The sequence below is a fragment of the Ptychodera flava genome, chromosome 19 (genome assembly GCF_041260155.1).
Source record: "Ptychodera flava strain L36383 chromosome 19, AS_Pfla_20210202, whole genome shotgun sequence".
In the NCBI taxonomy this organism is placed as follows: Eukaryota; Metazoa; Hemichordata; class Enteropneusta; family Ptychoderidae; genus Ptychodera; species Ptychodera flava.
This window is the reverse complement of record NC_091946.1, coordinates 14,663,378-14,682,664: the sequence shown is the minus strand read 5'-3', so window position 1 is coordinate 14,682,664 and position 19,287 is coordinate 14,663,378. Positions and strand designations below refer to the sequence as shown.

Below are 19,287 nucleotides of genomic sequence, written 5' to 3'. Positions count from 1 at the left end.
CGATAATGGTTTTAAGCGAAATACACGCTGAAATTTACTTACTTTACTAAACCAACGACACGCTCATATTTCGCCCTTGGTGGAATAAGACTATAAGCGATCAGACATGAAGGTATCAGCACACAATACAGCATGAAAAAACAACAATATCAAACACTCCTTATCTGCAACGCCATAGAGTACAATGCTTTCATTCTCAAAATACCTCCATATACAAAATTGAATGTTTCCAACACGTCACAGTCTGTGTAAATCCACCTCTACTGCTGAAAAAAATGCTGATATTATTAAGACTTAGCCCCAGATTTGATTTTAGAATAAACCTTTATGAAAAAATCTTTAAAGTATTCAGAATGGGGCTACTTAATCAACACGTCTGACTTTTTGATTTTATGAACATCTTTGCACACAAAGCCTTTTGGCATTAATACAAACGACAAAGCACAGTCCTTGCTAAGGATTATCTACTTTATTAATTCCGGATTTCCAAGAACTTCAAGACAGGACTCACATCGATGGCATTCTTAATGTGTATGTTTTTGCCCTTTGAGATACTTTAAACATTTTCTACACCTCTTGAACCCGTTGATATTAACAGAAAGTTATGGCATGAACACTAGAAAAACATCATGGCGGGCACGCCGATGGAAACAACAGGGATATATGTATGCCTTCGTAAAGCTGATATGGCACATATGCTGTTTTGAATGTGAGATATTCCCAAACATTTCAACTCAGTTGCTACGGAGACAATCGACCACTACAATGGCGTATAGAAACCATGGCTCAACAGCTGCTAGCGAAGTACATGCAACATCGAGAGAAAGGCCTTATTGTTGCTTTGTAACAGACGCCAAATCCTTTCCAGCCCTTTTGTCATGAACTGATGAAAACAGCGGATAGTGGAAGTTTGTAAAAGAGCGCTACAGTACGCTGCATCAGGTGAGTGCTTTCTCCAGTGCTTCCCTGCAGGGGTAGTTTGTGCCCGAAAAAGCAGTCTCTCTATGTTCTCCTTTATTGGTTTTACTTCTCACAATCTCGTCGTTTAACTTTACCATCGAGTCCTGCTATCGATTATGTATGTAGTTACAAAGGTTTCACTTTGGTTTGCAATATTTTCCAGCCTTATTGACTTACTGACTGTTTGTGCAAACTTTGAGTGCTAGGATCATTTTCGAATAAAAAACCCAAAATTTGTATTTATAGGACCACATGTCTCAAGAGTAAGTTTCATCATCGCGTATTACAAATAACAAAATCCTCAGCAACTGCCATTTTAATCTTACCATATCGCCCAAAAGTCCTGTCCACCTAAACGCTCCATTAGTTTTAAACTGTCAGTGTATTGTACAGTATTTTATTCCATTTTTACCATACTGGGTCTTGTTCTATTCCTAAAAAGCCAAACTTATCAACAATGTCTGCAGACGTGTTTTGTCCAATATTGACCGATAAAATTTAGTCCGGATTCAAATTTTTGCGAAATTCATTTATCCAAAATAATATTGCATATTGTATACAATTGTTGTATTGGTGAGGCTAATACTTTTTATGTAGGTGTGCTTCAAGAGTAAGTTAAAGAAAATGTAATTCAAAACATTTTATTTTCTCAAAAGTTACAGTATTATCTCTTAAAGGTATAGTGTCACCTGTTCCAATTTTGTCACAGTTACCATGGAAAGAGAAAATCTAACCAATCACAGATTTTAAAACAGCTCCCTCACATGGGCATTTTGAATACCAAGGAACGCCCCTTTGACCATATATGGGCATATTTAAATTACAGGTGACTGTATACCTTTAAGGTAGAATGCACCTGGGGAACAGATATTCGGACTCCAAAACGTTCAATACATTTTGGCCTACAACTTGTGAGGGCTCGTCTGAAGCTTATGGAGTATATAAAATTTTCATTTGCTTATTTTTGTGAAAATCGCGAATTTGATTCCTCCCAAAGAGAGTTAACACACGAATGGTGGCTATTTGAATTTCAAATATCGGTAAATATCGGGTAATTTGTTTCTCTTGTACCAAAATTTACACGGTGACCCCTGGTTTTTATTGTTTGCCATGATAGGGAATTTACCCAGAACAGGTCTAAAGTTTCTGTACGGAAAGTCGGAGTACAACTTTAAAGTCTTCAAGTTTGAAACGAGAACTTGCTTCAGAACAAGATTGTGCTTATGTAATTGCATTCAGCACATTCATGAAGTAAAGTACAAGCTCTCAGAGATCCAGGTCGATTTTTAAGGTATTTGGACGCATGGGCTAGCCCGTGGTTATTTAGAATTAAAACGAAATGAAATTTTTTGCTAGTTCATCAGATGAACGGAAAATGTTTTGCTAGTTTCATCATATGAACGGAAAAAAATAAATATATCATGCCTCGTCGTCCCGATTCAGTTGGCTTCGAGCATCCACTGTCGTAAATTAAACCACGGTAAGTAATATTCTGGCTTATCAGAGATATTTTAAGGTAAGGGAGACTTCAGGAAATAGAGATTTCACAGCCGTAACTTCTTTATATCGAAAATTATAGTTTATATTTAACGATAAGTCCTCCCACCGTAAATTTTGTCAATGAAACGTTATAGACTATTCACTCGGTATGCATCACAGTACCCTAGCTGCAACACGATCACCATATATTCGATCGAGCACTGGAAATTTGTTGCAAGTAAAAGGGTAATGAAAGAATAAAGGCGTAAACAAAAGGCAAATAATATAAAACAGCCATTATTCAATCACAATTAAGTTCAGCAAAATGAATGAGCTCTGATCACGTGACAAATTACCTTGTATATTGCCACTTGAGCAGATACTTGGTCTTCGGCGCAAAATTCACCTCGCAACGATGGGTAGGACACCTGAGAAAAATGTTCGACCATTACAAAGGGATAAACGTAATAGTCGAATATTCGTTGCGGTTGTAGGATAAATTTTACACTGCCATGATGATGATGATGATGATGATGATGATGATGATGATGACAATGATGGCTGATTATAATCATTTTTATCACATGAATATTTTTTCAATGAAATGAAAAAGCCTGATGGTTCATAGGCAATCATGCCAAGATGGGCCGTTAGATTTTGTCCAGCCTGAAACCGTGACTCAAAATCTATATTTAGAACGACTAATTGGTGTGCCATTATGCTAATATTTCACCTTTATTAATACCTTGATATAAGTCTTCTCTGAGCAGTTGTCTTGCTTCCGAGAAAATCATTAAATTTCTGGCATTGTGGTACTGCTATTTTTTTTAACTTCGAGCATAGACAGAACAAAATCTAGCATTAGCTTGTCTCATAAAATATTATGTGTAGGATGAATCGTGTAGTGGGAAGTCCTGCAAAGTTACAGCCCGAACGAACGATGATATTCCCGTACTTTCCAGTCACGATCGTTTGGTAAGGAAAGGTTTTCACCCAGCCGGGATAGTGGAGAGTATTATTGAAAAGGTAATCTATCTATAAAACTTGAGTAATAATTCTGTATGTTCGCTGAGAAGGCGACGCTGTTGAGAAACAGAGTGAGGATGACGTGCAGCAGGTCTGATATTTATTGTTTACTCTTACCATTGAAGATGCGCTGAGTTGTTGTTTGACTTCAAAGATGATTTCGCTGGGATCAATCTTCCATAGCATCTGTGTTATCTCTTTCTGTAGCTTAAAGCGACTGAAATCAAACATATTTAGGAAATCTTTCCTCCAACTTGCCACGGGATAGTATCCCTGAAGCCCAGGGGTAATATTTGTTGTGTACTATATACTTTTGAGAATCACGTTTCTCATTAAATTTTGAAGAAACCTTGATAGGCGACGGTTTATTGCCGACAGAAATCTGCAATGAGTCTACGGTCAGCGACCTTCTATATCGAGGTCGAAACACAGCAATACATACTTTGGCTGTGAAGGAGATTTTGGTCATATAGCCTGGTGGATTAACTAACCAATCGCCAGAGGGCGCATGCCGAGATCTCAACACCTACCGGCCTCTGGCTCACAACGAAACATATGTTAAGTTGACAAAAATCTTATGATTCTTTCATGTTATATACTGTATGTCGAATAAAACAAGAAGAACGCATTTTGTAGACATTTTTTAGAGCATTTAATTTAGTGAACAATTTTCCAGGGATACATTTTACATTTATGTCAGATTGCACCATTAATCAATTAAACTTATGGTTAATACGCAGCCGTTCAACTACACGGGATCTGAAAGACATGCAGGGTTCAACGTTCCCGACTGAAAGGTCGCACTTCATCAGAAGAAAGTGGCGCTACTCGGAAGTAGTATTTCACGACATCGCTGTATTTCTAACTCCGAATCCTCATAGATTGGCGGAATCCCATGTGTCCTCAATCCGGAATTCTCATTTTTAGAGAGAATGTGATTCCGATTTCAAAGTCACCCTTGGCAACGTAACGTGCACACGGTCCTCACTGCTCAATCGTTTACCATGGTAACACCAGACAAGGATTTTACAACTTGAAGTAAGACGGCTTTTAGTTAACTAGCGTAAACACGCACCAGAGAATCTTCCCTTTGACCGGATTCGGTTGACAGAGCGATATCCGAGGTACGTGTACATGGATATGCAAAATTTGCATATTTAAACAATTGCAACTCATTCATAAACTTTGCAATAACGAATAACACCTATTGGACTCTAAGCGTCGGATACATGTATCACTAACTAGGCATAATATCACAGAGGTTAAAGATTTAAATTGACGTGGACTTACCGATAGAGTACTGAAGAAACAATTACCAGAATGGTCAGAATGACACATATGAACAAAACTAGTATTATCAGTACTTTTGAAACGCCTTGAGAAAAAAAAACATAAAAAGCAAAGCCATATAAACAAAACACAACAAGTACACTTGTAAGCATCGACGATAACGTAAACTTATATGTGACATTGTTAATCATGTCAACTAGTGTTATTTTAATTTTTAGCGACAGAGAGTAAAATCGGAAGAAGCACTCATTTAACAGAGGGACCAACGAACACATGAGGCAACTGTCTTCGATTTAGTATAAAATGGGTGCCGATCACATCAGTGGGTGGCGAATGTCACCTCGTCACTATCATCCGTATCACTTGTTGAGGTAAGAACGTGTAATTGGTAAAATTTAGAGTATTGACATGTCTGTTGATTAATCTTTAAATTGTTAACACCGTTACAAAATTATTCGTTTGTGTTAAAATCACCCTTATTAATATATATAGGGATCAACATCCTTGTTATCAAATATGTGACTTTTTATTTAAAGCAAGGAAGAGACAAAGTGATGAATTAGAGATAATTTCCACATGAGCACAAAGTTGACCTCGAGTTTGTCTGAAAGTGGGTTTGATTACAATAATTTAAGCGGGCAATTAGATTGTAAGTAGTTTCACGGGAATTTTTAGGAGATCATGTCATCGAAGGAGACACACTCTTTCTCTTACCTTCATCAAGACAGAGCTCCCCTTCGAATCCACACGGAGGGGTGTCTAACGGCGGTCCGTCTGCACCTTCCGGCCAATGTATTTCCACATCCGGAACGAAGTCGAGAATCTTCCGCCGACCGTAATACTCTCCGACCGTTACAAGCTGAGAGCGTTTTCGTGATTAATTAAAGTAATGCTTTTCGGTGTTAAGGGAGCGTTCGGTTATTATGGCCGGGGGTGGGCCGGCAAAATCCAGGGGGTCACCTCAAATTTGAAAACTGCAAAGGGGGGTCATGTATTTTTCAAACAGCTCAGAGGGGGGGGGGGTCACTTAATTTTCATAAGTATCCGTCCCGTCAAAAAGCAGTTTCAGTGTTCAGAAATATTCTGGGAGATAAAAATGATTCGTTGCATGATTTAATTCTCTGAAGTTATTCACCTGTAAATCTGAACAAAAGTATAATTATCTGTCACATGAACATCTTGACTTGACCAACTCTGAGGCTTGTCTTATTGTAAATCAAGCTCACTGCACTGAGGGCGATGAACAATTCCTATTACTTACATATTAGAGATATAACAAGTTTTGTCAAGGAAATTATTTAACAGTTACCTGTACTGAGACTACTAGTACCATGAAAAGTTAAATAATACTTTTAGGTGAAATTCCAATATCATCATTGTTGTCCACATCTGAACTTTTAAATACCCTATTTGAATCAAGTACATTTGTATCAATTATCAAACACCTATAAAAGCACAAATTAATTTAGTTTAGCATTGTAAAAAAATTATTCTTAGTTTTCTCATAGACTCCAATGTATAGTGAATCAACATTTCGGTGAAATTCCAAAATCCAATTTCTTGCACACATATCAACCATTTAACCATCCTAGGCTAACTAAGTACTTGAAAATGAATTATCAAATGTCTATAAATACACAGATTTTGATAGTTTTGTATTGGAAAAAAATATTTATTTTCCTCATAGACTCCAATGTACAGTGAATCTACATTTTGGTATAATTCCAAAATGCAATTTCTGGCGAACACATCCATTTGTTACCACCCTAATCTAATCAAGTACATTGATATCAGTAATCGAGAGTACATAAATACATGGGTTTACCTTTTTGTATTGGAAAAAATTATTCATACTTTCCTCATAGACTCCCATGTATAGTGGATGAACATTTTCAGTGAAGTTCCATAATCAGATTTCTTGTACACATAATATGCACCTTAACCATCATATTCTAATCAAGTAAAATTATGTTAATTATTGAACATCAGTATATGCACAAGTATACAAAGTTTTTCATGGAAAAAAAATTATTCACAATTTTATCATTGACTCCCATGTATAGTGGATGAACATTTTTGGTGAAATTCTAAGGTCAAACGTTTTGTCCACATGCCAGTTGTAACAACCCTATTTCATTAAGTACATTTATGTAGATTATCAAATATCTATAAATGCACAGATATAGTTTTGCATTGAAAAAGTAACATAGATTTCTCATACATGTATGAGAAAATATATGTATACCATGTATGATGAATCAACATTATCAACAGCTGATTTTTAATTAAATCCAAATATCAAAATTTTGTACACACACGCTTGCGCAAAAATATTGCGATCCACCAGTAATTTCTGTCCAACCCCTTTGAGGGGTAATTTCAAAATTATGTGGCAAATCAGAAGGGGAAATCTGAGCATTAACACCTTTTGAGTTTTGTAAGGAAGGTCATTTGAAAAAATATAAGCTCTTTTTTGGGGGGATTCTATTGCTCCATACCCCGACGCATTTGTGTGTGCAGCTTTACTCAAGCAATGTGAGGGGAGGGGTCATGAAATTTTTGCCATCTTGAAAGGGGGGTCATCAATTTTTTGGTACAATGGGTAGGGGGGTTAACTTATTTTGACTGATGCGCAGGAAGAATTTGCCGGCCCACCCGGCTATAATAACTGAACGCTCCCTAAGAACGCACCTAGGGTGAGTGGCCAACCCAAAACCCTCCATGACTAAAATTACAGAATCATTTGGTGCCGTAAAAAGGATATGAATATTGTCCTTTCCGATAAAGATACAATAGATAAAGCCACTGAATACTAATATCTAACAGCCAGTTAAATGATCTAATAACCCGGTAATATTTTGATTCATAACTGTATTGGTTAGTTTATGTGTATCCCTCTACATAACCTTTGATCGATTTTAACCTTATAATTTGAGTTCTAATAGGCTTTATTAGGTCACTTGATATGTTTCTTGACTTTACTCAGGGACTGGCAATCAGAAGAGGGGAGGCAGTCAAAATAGGAGAAGTAACCTGTAAAGCAACTGTTGCAAAAAAAGTGTGACATCGCTGCTTCGAATTCCAAAAGTAAATTATTGATTATCGATTGATATGAGTGTCGGTCGAAATAAAAACATGAAATCATTGCAAAAACTTGTGAATGCCATGCAATTTTTAAAAAAATCAAATCTGAAGCTTTGACCGCGAGTACAACTCACATCGGCATTCTGATCTCCCCCCCTGAGAGCCAATGGCGCATCCCTAAAAGCTGTCTTGCCATCCTATGGATGACGTCACAAAAGGTTAAAACTCGTGTCGGCAGATTTGAAAATTCTTACCACCCACCTCCTCATCGGCATCATCCGGGAACCGAACATCCATCAGAACGAAGTCCGAATCAATATCACCATTGTTATCCATTGTCATATCCAGAACACCTACGTAAAATATGGTTGAAATTCCCTTGTATACAAATTTCATTTTCACTAGTTTCAAAAATCACAGAATTTACAGCAAGCAACGTGATAGACATACAAGTAAGGAGTAAAGTATTGATAGGAGCTTAGGGTAATAAGAAGCGAAAAAAACTGGATTATATTGAGCAGAGGAAAATGAAATCATCGACTGTAGAAAACCCAAGGAAAAGGTGGTCAAATATAAATACGAAGTGCATGACCTTGTTATTGAGATTACAATTTTCTTCTTGCGTTGGAAATCTGAAAATAATCCTGTATCAGGACAATGAAAACATTAATTTTGTATGATTACAACTATGAAATAAGCGAAATCAAGCTGCAAATGTTTCAAAGCTTATTAGTCATAGATAAAGGCGAGTTCAAGGTTTTTCTGTTTTTTTCATGAAACGTTAAATGTGAAATTTAGTATTTATGTTTAGATACATCTGAGCTTGCTAATCCTTTCCAGTGGGTAGCACGCTTGGAGCCGGCAATAAAAATAAGTTTTCCGACAATACTTCTCCGTTGACAAAAGTTCTAATGCCATACAAGTTAATGAAATGTTTGGAACCGCTTGATCCTACATACCAAAGAAGACAACCGGCGCTTTTCGTTGATGAAAAATTCATTTTACAAAGCTTTGACATGCGAAACATTCGTGAATTCCCAGTTGAGCAAGAAAAGGCATCTAAGCTATCGTCCGCAAATTCTTACCTGGCAAATGGTCACGACCGTACAGTCTCTTGGTTATGGTGTATCCATCGTAGGCACTGCCGTTCTCTCTCAGAGTCTCGTCCAATGAAAACGCGTACAGGTAAACAGCGTCATAAAACAATGGTGCGACAAGGTGGACCTAAAGTTAGACAATTCACAGAAGATGTGGGCGGTGATAAGTCTAATCTGTGAGAGATTATCAGAATGAAAGAAAATTGGGAAACAGTATTTGAGCTCAAAAGAACACGTCGATGGCCATGTTGAAGAGGAATTTGACTCAAATTTTTCCCTATTTTTAGAGCGAGTTGAACACGCCTGCAATCAACACCACTTTTGACTTACAGGTAGAACTTTATAATGGTAATTTAATTATGGGCTTCTATGCATATTTAGTGCGAAGGTATTCACACAGGATAGGTTATGTTACCAAATATTATGTTATCAAATACACGTTGCGTCGTTGGCTGGATGTTAAGCATTTTTTACTGTTATTACTATATTGAACGATTATACAAATAATTAAATTGCTACGTGTGCTTGTTTTATGAATAAATATCAACCTATCTATCTATCTATCTATCTATCTATCTATCTATCTATCTATCTATCCTCCTTGATATGATAAATATAATGATCTCCTAGACTTTCTTTGAAAATAGCCTTCAAAATGACGGATGATGAGATAGATAGATAGATAGATAGATAGATAGATAGATAGATAGATAGATAGATAGATAGATAGATAGATAGATAGATAGATAGATAGATAGATAGATAGATAGATAGATACTAGATAGATAGATAGATAAATAGATAGATAGATAGATAGATAGATAGATAAATAGATAGATAGATAGATAGAGAGATAGAGAGAGAGAGAAAGAGAGACAGAGAGAGAGAGAGATGAAAAAGATGGATTTTACAGACCGAGACACAGACACAAAGGCATATCGGATTCTATGTTAATATTTCAACATGTAAACTTTTATTTGAATGTGAGTTGGTTCTCGATGCAAAGCACAACGTTAAAGTAAATTCAAAGATGAGTGTTGCTTTATTGCTCAGTTGGTCAAATGATAGGCAATTATTCGTGTGCTTTGAATACTGTTGTAAAAAGTCTATGTAGAACCTTTATTCACTGTCAGCAGGTGGCAGAAAAAACACCCCATTTATTGCTTAATTGCCATCAGCGAATACCAACTCTACATGTCTTGAAATACAAGTTTTCTAAATTTAATTGGCTTCTCCGAATGTAAATCTCTCATGAAAAAGTTAAGATTCATGCTGTTCCCTTTTTAGTGGGTAGAAATCTATATGATTAGCCCCTTTGCGGTACATTTTTTCTAATTACTGAACTTGTGTTACGATGAGAAGGCTAACAAACTGTTCCATGAGGCCCCCGTTTTTGTCTGGTACACGAATGTTCTGCATAGCTCTAGGTTGGTTACTTCACTTTCGACTGTCTAAAGAAACACGTTCAAAACTTTCCTTTGTAGAAGTCTACATAAATGTGAATGACGATACCAATCTCTCCACAGGAGAAAAAATAAGCACGATGGCCAAAATTTGAATACTTACCACTACATCGGCAGCTTCCAAGCCCGCTGATTTGTCGGCAACTCGTTTTCTTATTTCGTCGGTAAGATTTCGAAACTCCTCTGTGTTCGGTTCGCGTTTGTACAGAATGAAAAGAGCCTGGTAGAAATACATGAACGGAATAATTCGTAAATTGTCCACGCGATACTTGACTGTTTTGAAAGCTTTTCAAATTTCATGCACCGTGTACTGCGGCATTTTGTAATACGACGCATTTTGTAACAACTTACGCAAAATGTAATAAGGGTATCAGCATTTTGTAATAAAATGCTCTACGCATTTTGTAATAAGGGTATCAGCATTTTGTAATAAAATATTGTTTACGCGATTTGTAATAAGGGTATCAGCGTTTTGTAATAAAACGCGTTTTGTAACATAAGTTAACGCATTTTGTAATAATTATAAACATCCGCTGATATTGCATGTCTTTTAAATTGCTTTGTGGTTTCTGAATACGTAAAATGTAATAGCATATAATGATGTCGATATTATATCTCACTACCGAGGCTATGTTATCATAATAACGCAATATATGAGGGTCTGAGTTGATAGTCAAAATGCAATTGAAGACAGAATGAGATTTATTGTATGCGATTTATAATTTAGAAAACAAACCGAGAAAGTTTTAGTAGGTTTTACATACAGTACTGTACTTTGAAAAGACAATATACTGCAAACCGTTCTGCATTTTTTTCTCTTCAATGTTACTGTTGGTGGATGGAAAGAAAAAGGCTTGGAGATGACATGCAGAGCTCAGAATATGATAAAAGACAGCGACACCATCAACATTGACAGTGTTGTGTTCTAAGACCTAATTTTATTATACTAATGATGTACATGCCACAAAACCACACCTTATCCAGAAATGGTTCCCTTGTGACATTTTGAGGGTTTTGGTCTGATTTTTAGGGCGTTGCTACATTATTTTTACTTTTTTTACTAAAGATAAACAATAAATATTGTTTTTGGTTACAATAAAATTGTGTATTCTTATGTTTTTGCATGTATATTGGATGAAGTTTGCAAAACTCGAATAATCAAATTCTGAGTTTTGCAAAATGATTGTAATGTTAGTGTACACTGTGATTTGAACGAAGCTTTTATTGAGTTCATAAAAATGATGTTACAAACATTTTCCTGGAACCATCAGTTGTAGACAACAGAATCTAGTATACATTTAGACATAATTGAGAAATGGGAAGTGATAAATTCTTTAGAATGTCGTCAGAAAGAGAAGCAATATGTGAAAATCATTGTAAATTTAGAATACTGGTGGCCATTCTGAATATTTAATGAGGTCATGTGACCAGTATTCGCATATTTTTTTTTTTTTTGGGGGGGGGGCAATTGTAATACTACAATTCAAAAAATATCTTGTAATTGTGGACAAAGTTTGATAAATTCAATAGTCAGAAGATATAAAATAGGATACCTTGACCTGTCTGACCCCTATTCAAGGGCGCTGTGTGTAATTCTTGACTTATGAGTGAAGACAAGAAAATCTGTGTAAGGTTTATCAAATCTGTGTAAAGTTTATCATAATGTATAAAGTTTACATCAAAGTCCATGGTAATGGGACTACAAAATGTGATTTAGCATTGGGATATGATAAAATATCGATTATCTTTAACTGGAAAACTGGAAAACATGTAAAGATAATGATAAATTTATATTGTTCGCGGCCATTTTGAATTCCTAATTAGGTCACATGACCAATATTAGCATATTTTGGGACAAGTGTGTCATTGTCATTCAAAATATACATACTTACTGTGGGAAATATTTCATAATATTAGGTGCTGGATGTTATGTTACATTATGCTTTGACAGACCTTACACTTATACAGAGCCTTTGTTTACATTAATTACACTTAGCAGGTCAAAATGATACAAAATATCAGTGTTTTTTCAAAATTTTTGTCACAATTTCATTTCAGTCCATGCTGACGTGATAGAAAACAGGTTTGGTGATGAAAAATGATGAATTAATGAGGAATTCCCATGAAAATAAAGAAATATGTTAAAAAAATACAATATTTTATATATTGGCGGCCATTTTGAATACTTAATGAGGTCACGTGACTATAATTTGCATATTTTTGGGACAAAGTATTTTATGGTGATTCCAAAAATATAATGGTATGGGGACAGTCTTTGTTAATTTAAGAAGTCAGACGTCATGCTAGATGGTACTTCCAAATGTCAACTCCACCCCAGGGCCTTAGGCCAAAAAAAAAAAAGGAATGTTTCTGGTCAGGCCTTTCTTTCAAAAATGGTGCGGCGACGCGGATTTTTTTTTTTTTTTTTTTCCTTTTTTCTCCTCCTCAAGGGAGGGAGGAGGGTCAGCTAAAGCGCCAAAGCGTAGCGGGTAATTTGCATAATCATTTGCATATCATTATTTTATATTTGCATATGGATATAAGCTTGCACATGCATCCACACATACATATACACTCACAACAAAATGCAATGGTAACACACAAGTGTGCAGTTTGAACATCATGGAAACTCTTTATTACACTTAAATAAATCATCACAGTATTGTAATTACAATTGCAATTAAAACAGAAGATTCAGATTGAAACTTTGAGAGCAAGAAATGGTTCGTCTGATTAGAGTTTCATTAATACATATATTGCTCATAAATTGTCAAACTTGCCAAAAAAAAGGAAAATTCACAAGTTTAAGCTTTACACAATTCAAATATAATTGAGTTTTATATCATTTTTGAACGACAAACACCGCGAATAATTTTTCATCACGGGGATAGATTTCAACCAGCGGCCCCCCCCCCCCCCCCATAACTTCTACTGCCACTGGACATCGTCGTTCGATTCATACATACAGTATACATACAGTATTCAGTATACATACAGGTTCGTATTTTAAAAATACCACCAAGATGATCACAAGACATGAACTTAGTACGACTAGAATCCCTCGAAAATCAGGGTAAAATATTTCAGAGGACGTGTCAGAGTGGCACCACACGCGACGCCAGTATCAATGTCAACACGTTATAAACCCGTCGACCAACATGGCCGCCGCCATATTGAAATTTATGCAATGTGAACTCGATCGCGATCGTGATCGTACTAGGACAAAACTCATCGTTGTATCATGGTTGTACAATCATAATCAACCTCACCAGTTAACTCTTGTTTCTTTTGCAATCCATTTCGTTGATCAAAGCATGGGAATGTGATCAAAGGACCTGCTAGTGCTACACCGCCTACCTCTGTGAACACTTGTCCGCGATGTATACTGAGTATTAAGGTCTTTGTTGGTCATAATAGTCGTTCTGGAATGAAAATTTGTGAACAACCCAGCCGATTCTTCTATTGTTTTAAGGTTCCCCTCAACACTTACGGACAACTTATCTGATGCATACCATACTTCACACCTAATAGAAATGTGCTTTTTACTAGCAGTTCTTTAACAATATAAAGTCTACTTCTACTGCTTCCAATAGTATTTGTGATAATTTGGCGGCCATTTTGTTTATGCTAATTATCTAAAATTGCTCAATACTGACAGAGATCCAGTAACTATTTTTTTCACTTTGTGTTATCTTGACTAGCAAAATCCGGTTTAAAAAAAACTTAAAGGCCCAATAGCTGTATCTTTTAGCATTATTTTTGTGATTTTACTTCCAAACTAAAACAAGTTCAAGGGAATGTACTCATCGAGGGATGTTTATGCAAGTGGAATAATTTGTCCAGAGGGACTGCATGTGCAATTTTGAGCACGATAAATAATAAATGTTTGCCCAAACATAAAATGGCGCCCTAAACAAATAAAGCAAAAAGCATATAGTCATTGGAATCTTCGCAGAAACAACAGAGTAGTAAAATGTAATGCATAGTGCTGAATGTTTTCCACTGGGACATCATATGCTTGGTTTTCTTTGCAATATTACCAGTTTTTGAAAATGGCGGGAAATCAAAATGACGGTTAAAATTTGAATTTTGTTGTCCAATTTTTCAGTAGTAAAGGACTATAAAGAAACCACAGAAAATAGAAAGCCTTTTCAGGTCAACAATTTTCAAGAGTTACAGCTACAGGGGCTTTAAGACCCTAACACAAGGTTCAGGACAAAAAGTGGATTTGGCTGCCGGACTACTTCCACCAGGTTGAAAGTTGCAGCGAGCGCTAATGTGTAGACAATGTGTAGACAATGCATGCATCAGCTGATAGCTATGCAGAGCGTGTGAACTAAAGGATGGCGGGACTATTTGAAAGCGTAACGGGGAGAATCAAAGCGTACGGGGAGAGGCGAAAGTTTAGCGCGGCGGGACCGCTATGGTCTGGGGAGAACACTGAGTTTTACAGTTTTATCAATATAGTAACATTTAAATTGTTCATGCAGTCACTGATCATGTGCCCCAAAGAATTTTCTCTTTCTCTTCAGCCGTTTTGGTTTGGTGTTATAGTAATCAGTATGTAGTTTGCCACAGCCGCCGGCCACAAACCGGGGAAAAAAAGGGTGACGCGCTGTTGTTCAAGTGACGCGCGCGCTGACCAGAAACATTTCTTCTTCTTTTTTTTGGCCTTAGGGTGCAAAGGGTTAAAGTGGAAAATAAATGTACGAAAGGTTGCAGTATTCTAAGCAACTTCTATACGTATGATATGTGTTTCTCTAAAGTTGATTGTCGATAATTTACGGTAATAAGAAGGGAGGGGCACGTTAATATGTCAATGCTGACAGCTGATATTTATCAAAATATACTGATAAACACTGACGTGAAGCAGTCAATTAAAATACTGAATGATAATTTATTTTAATCATCCCATAGACAAGGACAAAATGAAGCTCTATCGACAGACCAGCCATTTATTCTATCTGTGTATCTACCTGTTGATTGCTGGTTGTCTGCAATACATCAGAAAGAATGTCGTTATCCTCTATTTAATAAATCAACTGACTGTGTATATCAATGATTCTCTCAAATATATAATAATAAACTAGTCAAAATCTAGTAGTTACCTGCCTCAGATGATCAGTTGGTAAAAATACTGATTGACAGCTATCTAAAATTAAGTCTTTCTAATTTGAAATGGAAGTCAGGGAGCGATCAATTTTTGTACTTACATAACGAGTAAACACACACTTTTTAATACCATTCCAAAGTCAATAAAATATCTGTTAATGCTTTAAAACTGGGGAAAGTTTTTAAAATTATTACAAAATGCGTTAACTGTTATTACAAAGTGCGAATTATTACAAAATGCTGATACCCTTGTTACATTTTGCGTAGATAATTTTTTATTACAAAATGCTGATACCCTTGTTACAAAACGCGTAGACTGGTTTATTACAAAATACTGCAGACGTTATTACAAAATGCGTCAGTTATTACAAAATGCTGATACCCTTATTACATTTTGCGTAAGTTATTACAAACACGTCCAGTATTACAAAATGCCGCAGCACCACACCGCAAGAAAACAGGAGACAGCCTACCTGGTATGCTTTCTTGGCCATTTCGTCTTCTGTTTTGTTTTGTCCACTCCTCCAAGAGTACGTTGACAGTCCCCCGTGTCCGTCTGAAGCCGGGCGAAGAAAGCGTACTCTCCGTTCACGATGCCCATCTTATAAGCCATGACCATCAACGAACGTGCCCAAGGACCATTCGTAGAAAAGACGATTACTGTAGAAGATGGAAAAGGAGTATCATACAATTCTTGTTAATAAGTTGTTTGTAATTGAGACATCAAGCGTGAAGTTTAAGTTTGCTAATTCTTGCACCAATTTATTTTGGGGTATTAAGCGATAGTAAAAAAAATTACAGAGTATTGTCCTAAAAGAAAACACTTGTATGAAAGCCCGTACGGAATATCTTGTAAAGCAAATAAAAATAATATCTCGTGAGCATTAGAAACTTTCTCATGAGTACGAGATAGTTTCTCATTAGTACTTCTCGTGAGCAGATACATACATACATACATACATACGTCCTTCCGTCCGTCCTCCAACCAACCAATCAGACAGACAGACAGACAGACAGACAGGCACATACATACATACATACATACATACATACATACATACATACATACATACATACATACATGCATGCATGCATGCATGCATACATACATACATACATACATACATACATACATACATACATACATACATACATACATACATACATACATACATACATACATACATGTATACATACATACATACATACGTACGTACGTACGTGCGTGCGTGCGTGCGTGCGTGCGTGCGTGCGTGCGTGCGTGCGTACGTACATACATACATACATACATACATACATACATACATACATACATACATACATACATACATACATACATACATACATACATACATACATACATACATACATACATACATACATACATACATACATACATATGGACTGTCGATAGTAGCTTTCATTTCAGCCTGTGACTTAACCGTATAAGGCAGTAAAAGTGACTATAGAGTGCATTACTTCTTGAGACTTTCGCTGCTTCTTTGAGTGCGTCTTCAAAGTTCTGGTAAGATTCGCCTACGGAGGCGTAGGATGCAACAGTTATGTTTGCCTGCTCGGCTGCCAGCTTGATGCCGTCTGCGAAGACGGTCAGATACGAATTGGAAGAGATGATGCTTATTCTCCGCCACTTGAAAGCCTCGCACACTGACTTGAAGACGTCGCCGAGTTTGTACTGCGAACCGTAGGTTCGAATCAAAGTGGTGAACTGTCCCTTGTCCAACATCTCGTTGCCGGTGCAGATGCCTGTAAACGTGGGTATGTTGTAGAAAGCAGCAAGTCTAGCCACGTGGCGACAGACACTGGACACCCTGGTCTATGAACGCCGAGTAATTCCGAAGCTTCAACATTTCGACCACTCTCCCGAGTGAATAGGTTGGCTTGCACGACGTGTCTAAAACGTCGTAGGTGAAATTGTGCCCCTCCAAGAGAGCTGTGTCCGCATTCACCCTTTCAATCGCTATTTCAACTGCGGGTAACAGAGTCACCCTCCTCTGGACAGGAAATAAGACTAGGAGGTGAAACGTTTCCCCCGGACAATGGGATGAATCGCCTGCAGCATTACGAGCAGTAAAAACGTCCTGGCGAGCACTTCCATGCCTGCGTCTGACAACCCGTGATTTCGCAGAAGTTGAAGGTGTACTTGAGAGTGGTATATCATGAAATGGCGAAGCAGTCAGACAACAATGCATGTATTTGTATAAATTACGTGGATATTTTCAGCGTCTGCGCGGACTCAGGTTTGAAGCTTGTCCATTGGACATTACATCTTTACCAAAGAACACGCAGTATGATTATCCTCTGACAATCAGAGGGAAAGATTGCAAAATTGTATAAAAAAAGACATGTATTTTATCGATTTATCTGCTTTGCCATATTTTTGCTTTGTTCACTTCAGATTCCGTGTCATTACGATGTAGCTAATGTTATACTTCTGCTTGTCTGTGTAAATTATTTCTCAGAGAAATCAGAAATCAAAGTTAAATGTATATGTACATGGATGTACGAAGCCGTTTAATTCTTAATGAGCGTGGTTTACGAAATGAACGCTAGTAAGCTTGGTGAGTGACTTAAGAGCCGGTGAAATATTTGAATCACAGCAACTGTCCCTATATGAGCGAAATTCGTGAAAACGTTAATCGAATATGCAAAATTATTATTTTTTATTTTTTTATTTTAATTTATTAAGATTTATCAACAGTACACCGCAAAAAGGTCTACATAGGATTGGATGACCGAAACAGTTACAAATCACTTATACAAAGTCAGTACCAACGACACACGACACAATGAGCAAAACGAAAAAAAAACTGATGTAAAATACACAACAAATTAAAGTAAAAATACAAAAATGAAAACTGTGGAAAAAAAACATATCTATGTAAGTCTGCATTGACTACAAAAGCAGGAGATTGTCCCTGTGTGATTGTTTTGAGGATCAATTGAACTATAAAATATGTCTTAATACCATTTTTATTGCCCTGTTAAATGAAGTGTTGAATTAATAGTCCGTTTAATGGCCTGGGTAAATTATTCCATGTGGCTGTGCGATTAAAACAGAGGTAGCAGTAAAACATGCACGTGCTATGAACACTTATCCATCATCCAACATATCAAAGCCTGATTAGAGGATTAATTATCCAATAATCGTTTACGGCCAATGAATCGAGGATTTTTGTATTTCAATATACACTTTCAATGTGCCAATGTCATGACCCCGATTTAGACTCTAATTTCCGGCCCATTTGTCTGAGTGTAATTCCGCTTGTTTGGTTTAAACTACCGTATCCGCTGATCGCATTCCCATGATTCCTTGCTACTGAATTTCCAATGCCATTCACCCAAGGTACACCACGCCTCACACAATCACCTTTTTTTGCAAAAATAGGACGTTATACTGCTTGTGTAGACGAGAATGAAAGTCTACGGAGCAAATGAAATTGTCTCAGTTCGTTTTCCGGCAAATAAAAACGATGATTTTCCACTATAGAATAAAACACAGAACTGTGGCCACTTTGAATTATAAAATATTCAAAAGTAAGTTTTGCAAGTCTATTCTTTGATCTAAAACGCTGGGATTAAAACACAAATTTGTGTCTGATTTGAATACAAATATAGAACAATCTGGAGCTAAGTAAAAACTTTAATTTATGACTTTTCTGGAACGTTCAGAAATAACACGCAATGTCAGCAATGTGTATTTTATAGGGTAAAAACATCAACAAAAGTGGGACGGTCAGGCGTACTTTTACAAATGT

The 19,287-nt window shown here is 36.6% G+C and overlaps 1 protein-coding gene across 1 annotated transcript in view; it reads right to left on the bottom strand.

Annotated features, from left to right (window-relative positions):
- Positions 1 to 17,255, bottom strand: part of LOC139118043 (atrial natriuretic peptide receptor 1-like) — a 36,571-nt gene extending 19,316 nt beyond the window's left edge. The window contains exons 1-8 of the mRNA XM_070681338.1: positions 16,991 to 17,255; positions 15,985 to 16,067; positions 10,503 to 10,619; positions 8,925 to 9,063; positions 8,101 to 8,192; positions 5,470 to 5,614; positions 4,756 to 4,765; positions 3,583 to 3,682 (exon numbers count right to left, since the gene is read on the bottom strand). Of these exons, the coding sequence (XP_070537439.1) occupies positions 3,583 to 3,682; positions 4,756 to 4,765; positions 5,470 to 5,614; positions 8,101 to 8,192; positions 8,925 to 9,063; positions 10,503 to 10,619; positions 15,985 to 16,067; positions 16,991 to 17,255 (951 nt within the window). The remainder of the gene's footprint in view (positions 1 to 3,582; positions 3,683 to 4,755; positions 4,766 to 5,469; positions 5,615 to 8,100; positions 8,193 to 8,924; positions 9,064 to 10,502; positions 10,620 to 15,984; positions 16,068 to 16,990) is intronic.
- Between the last annotated feature and the right edge of the window lie 2,032 nt (positions 17,256 to 19,287).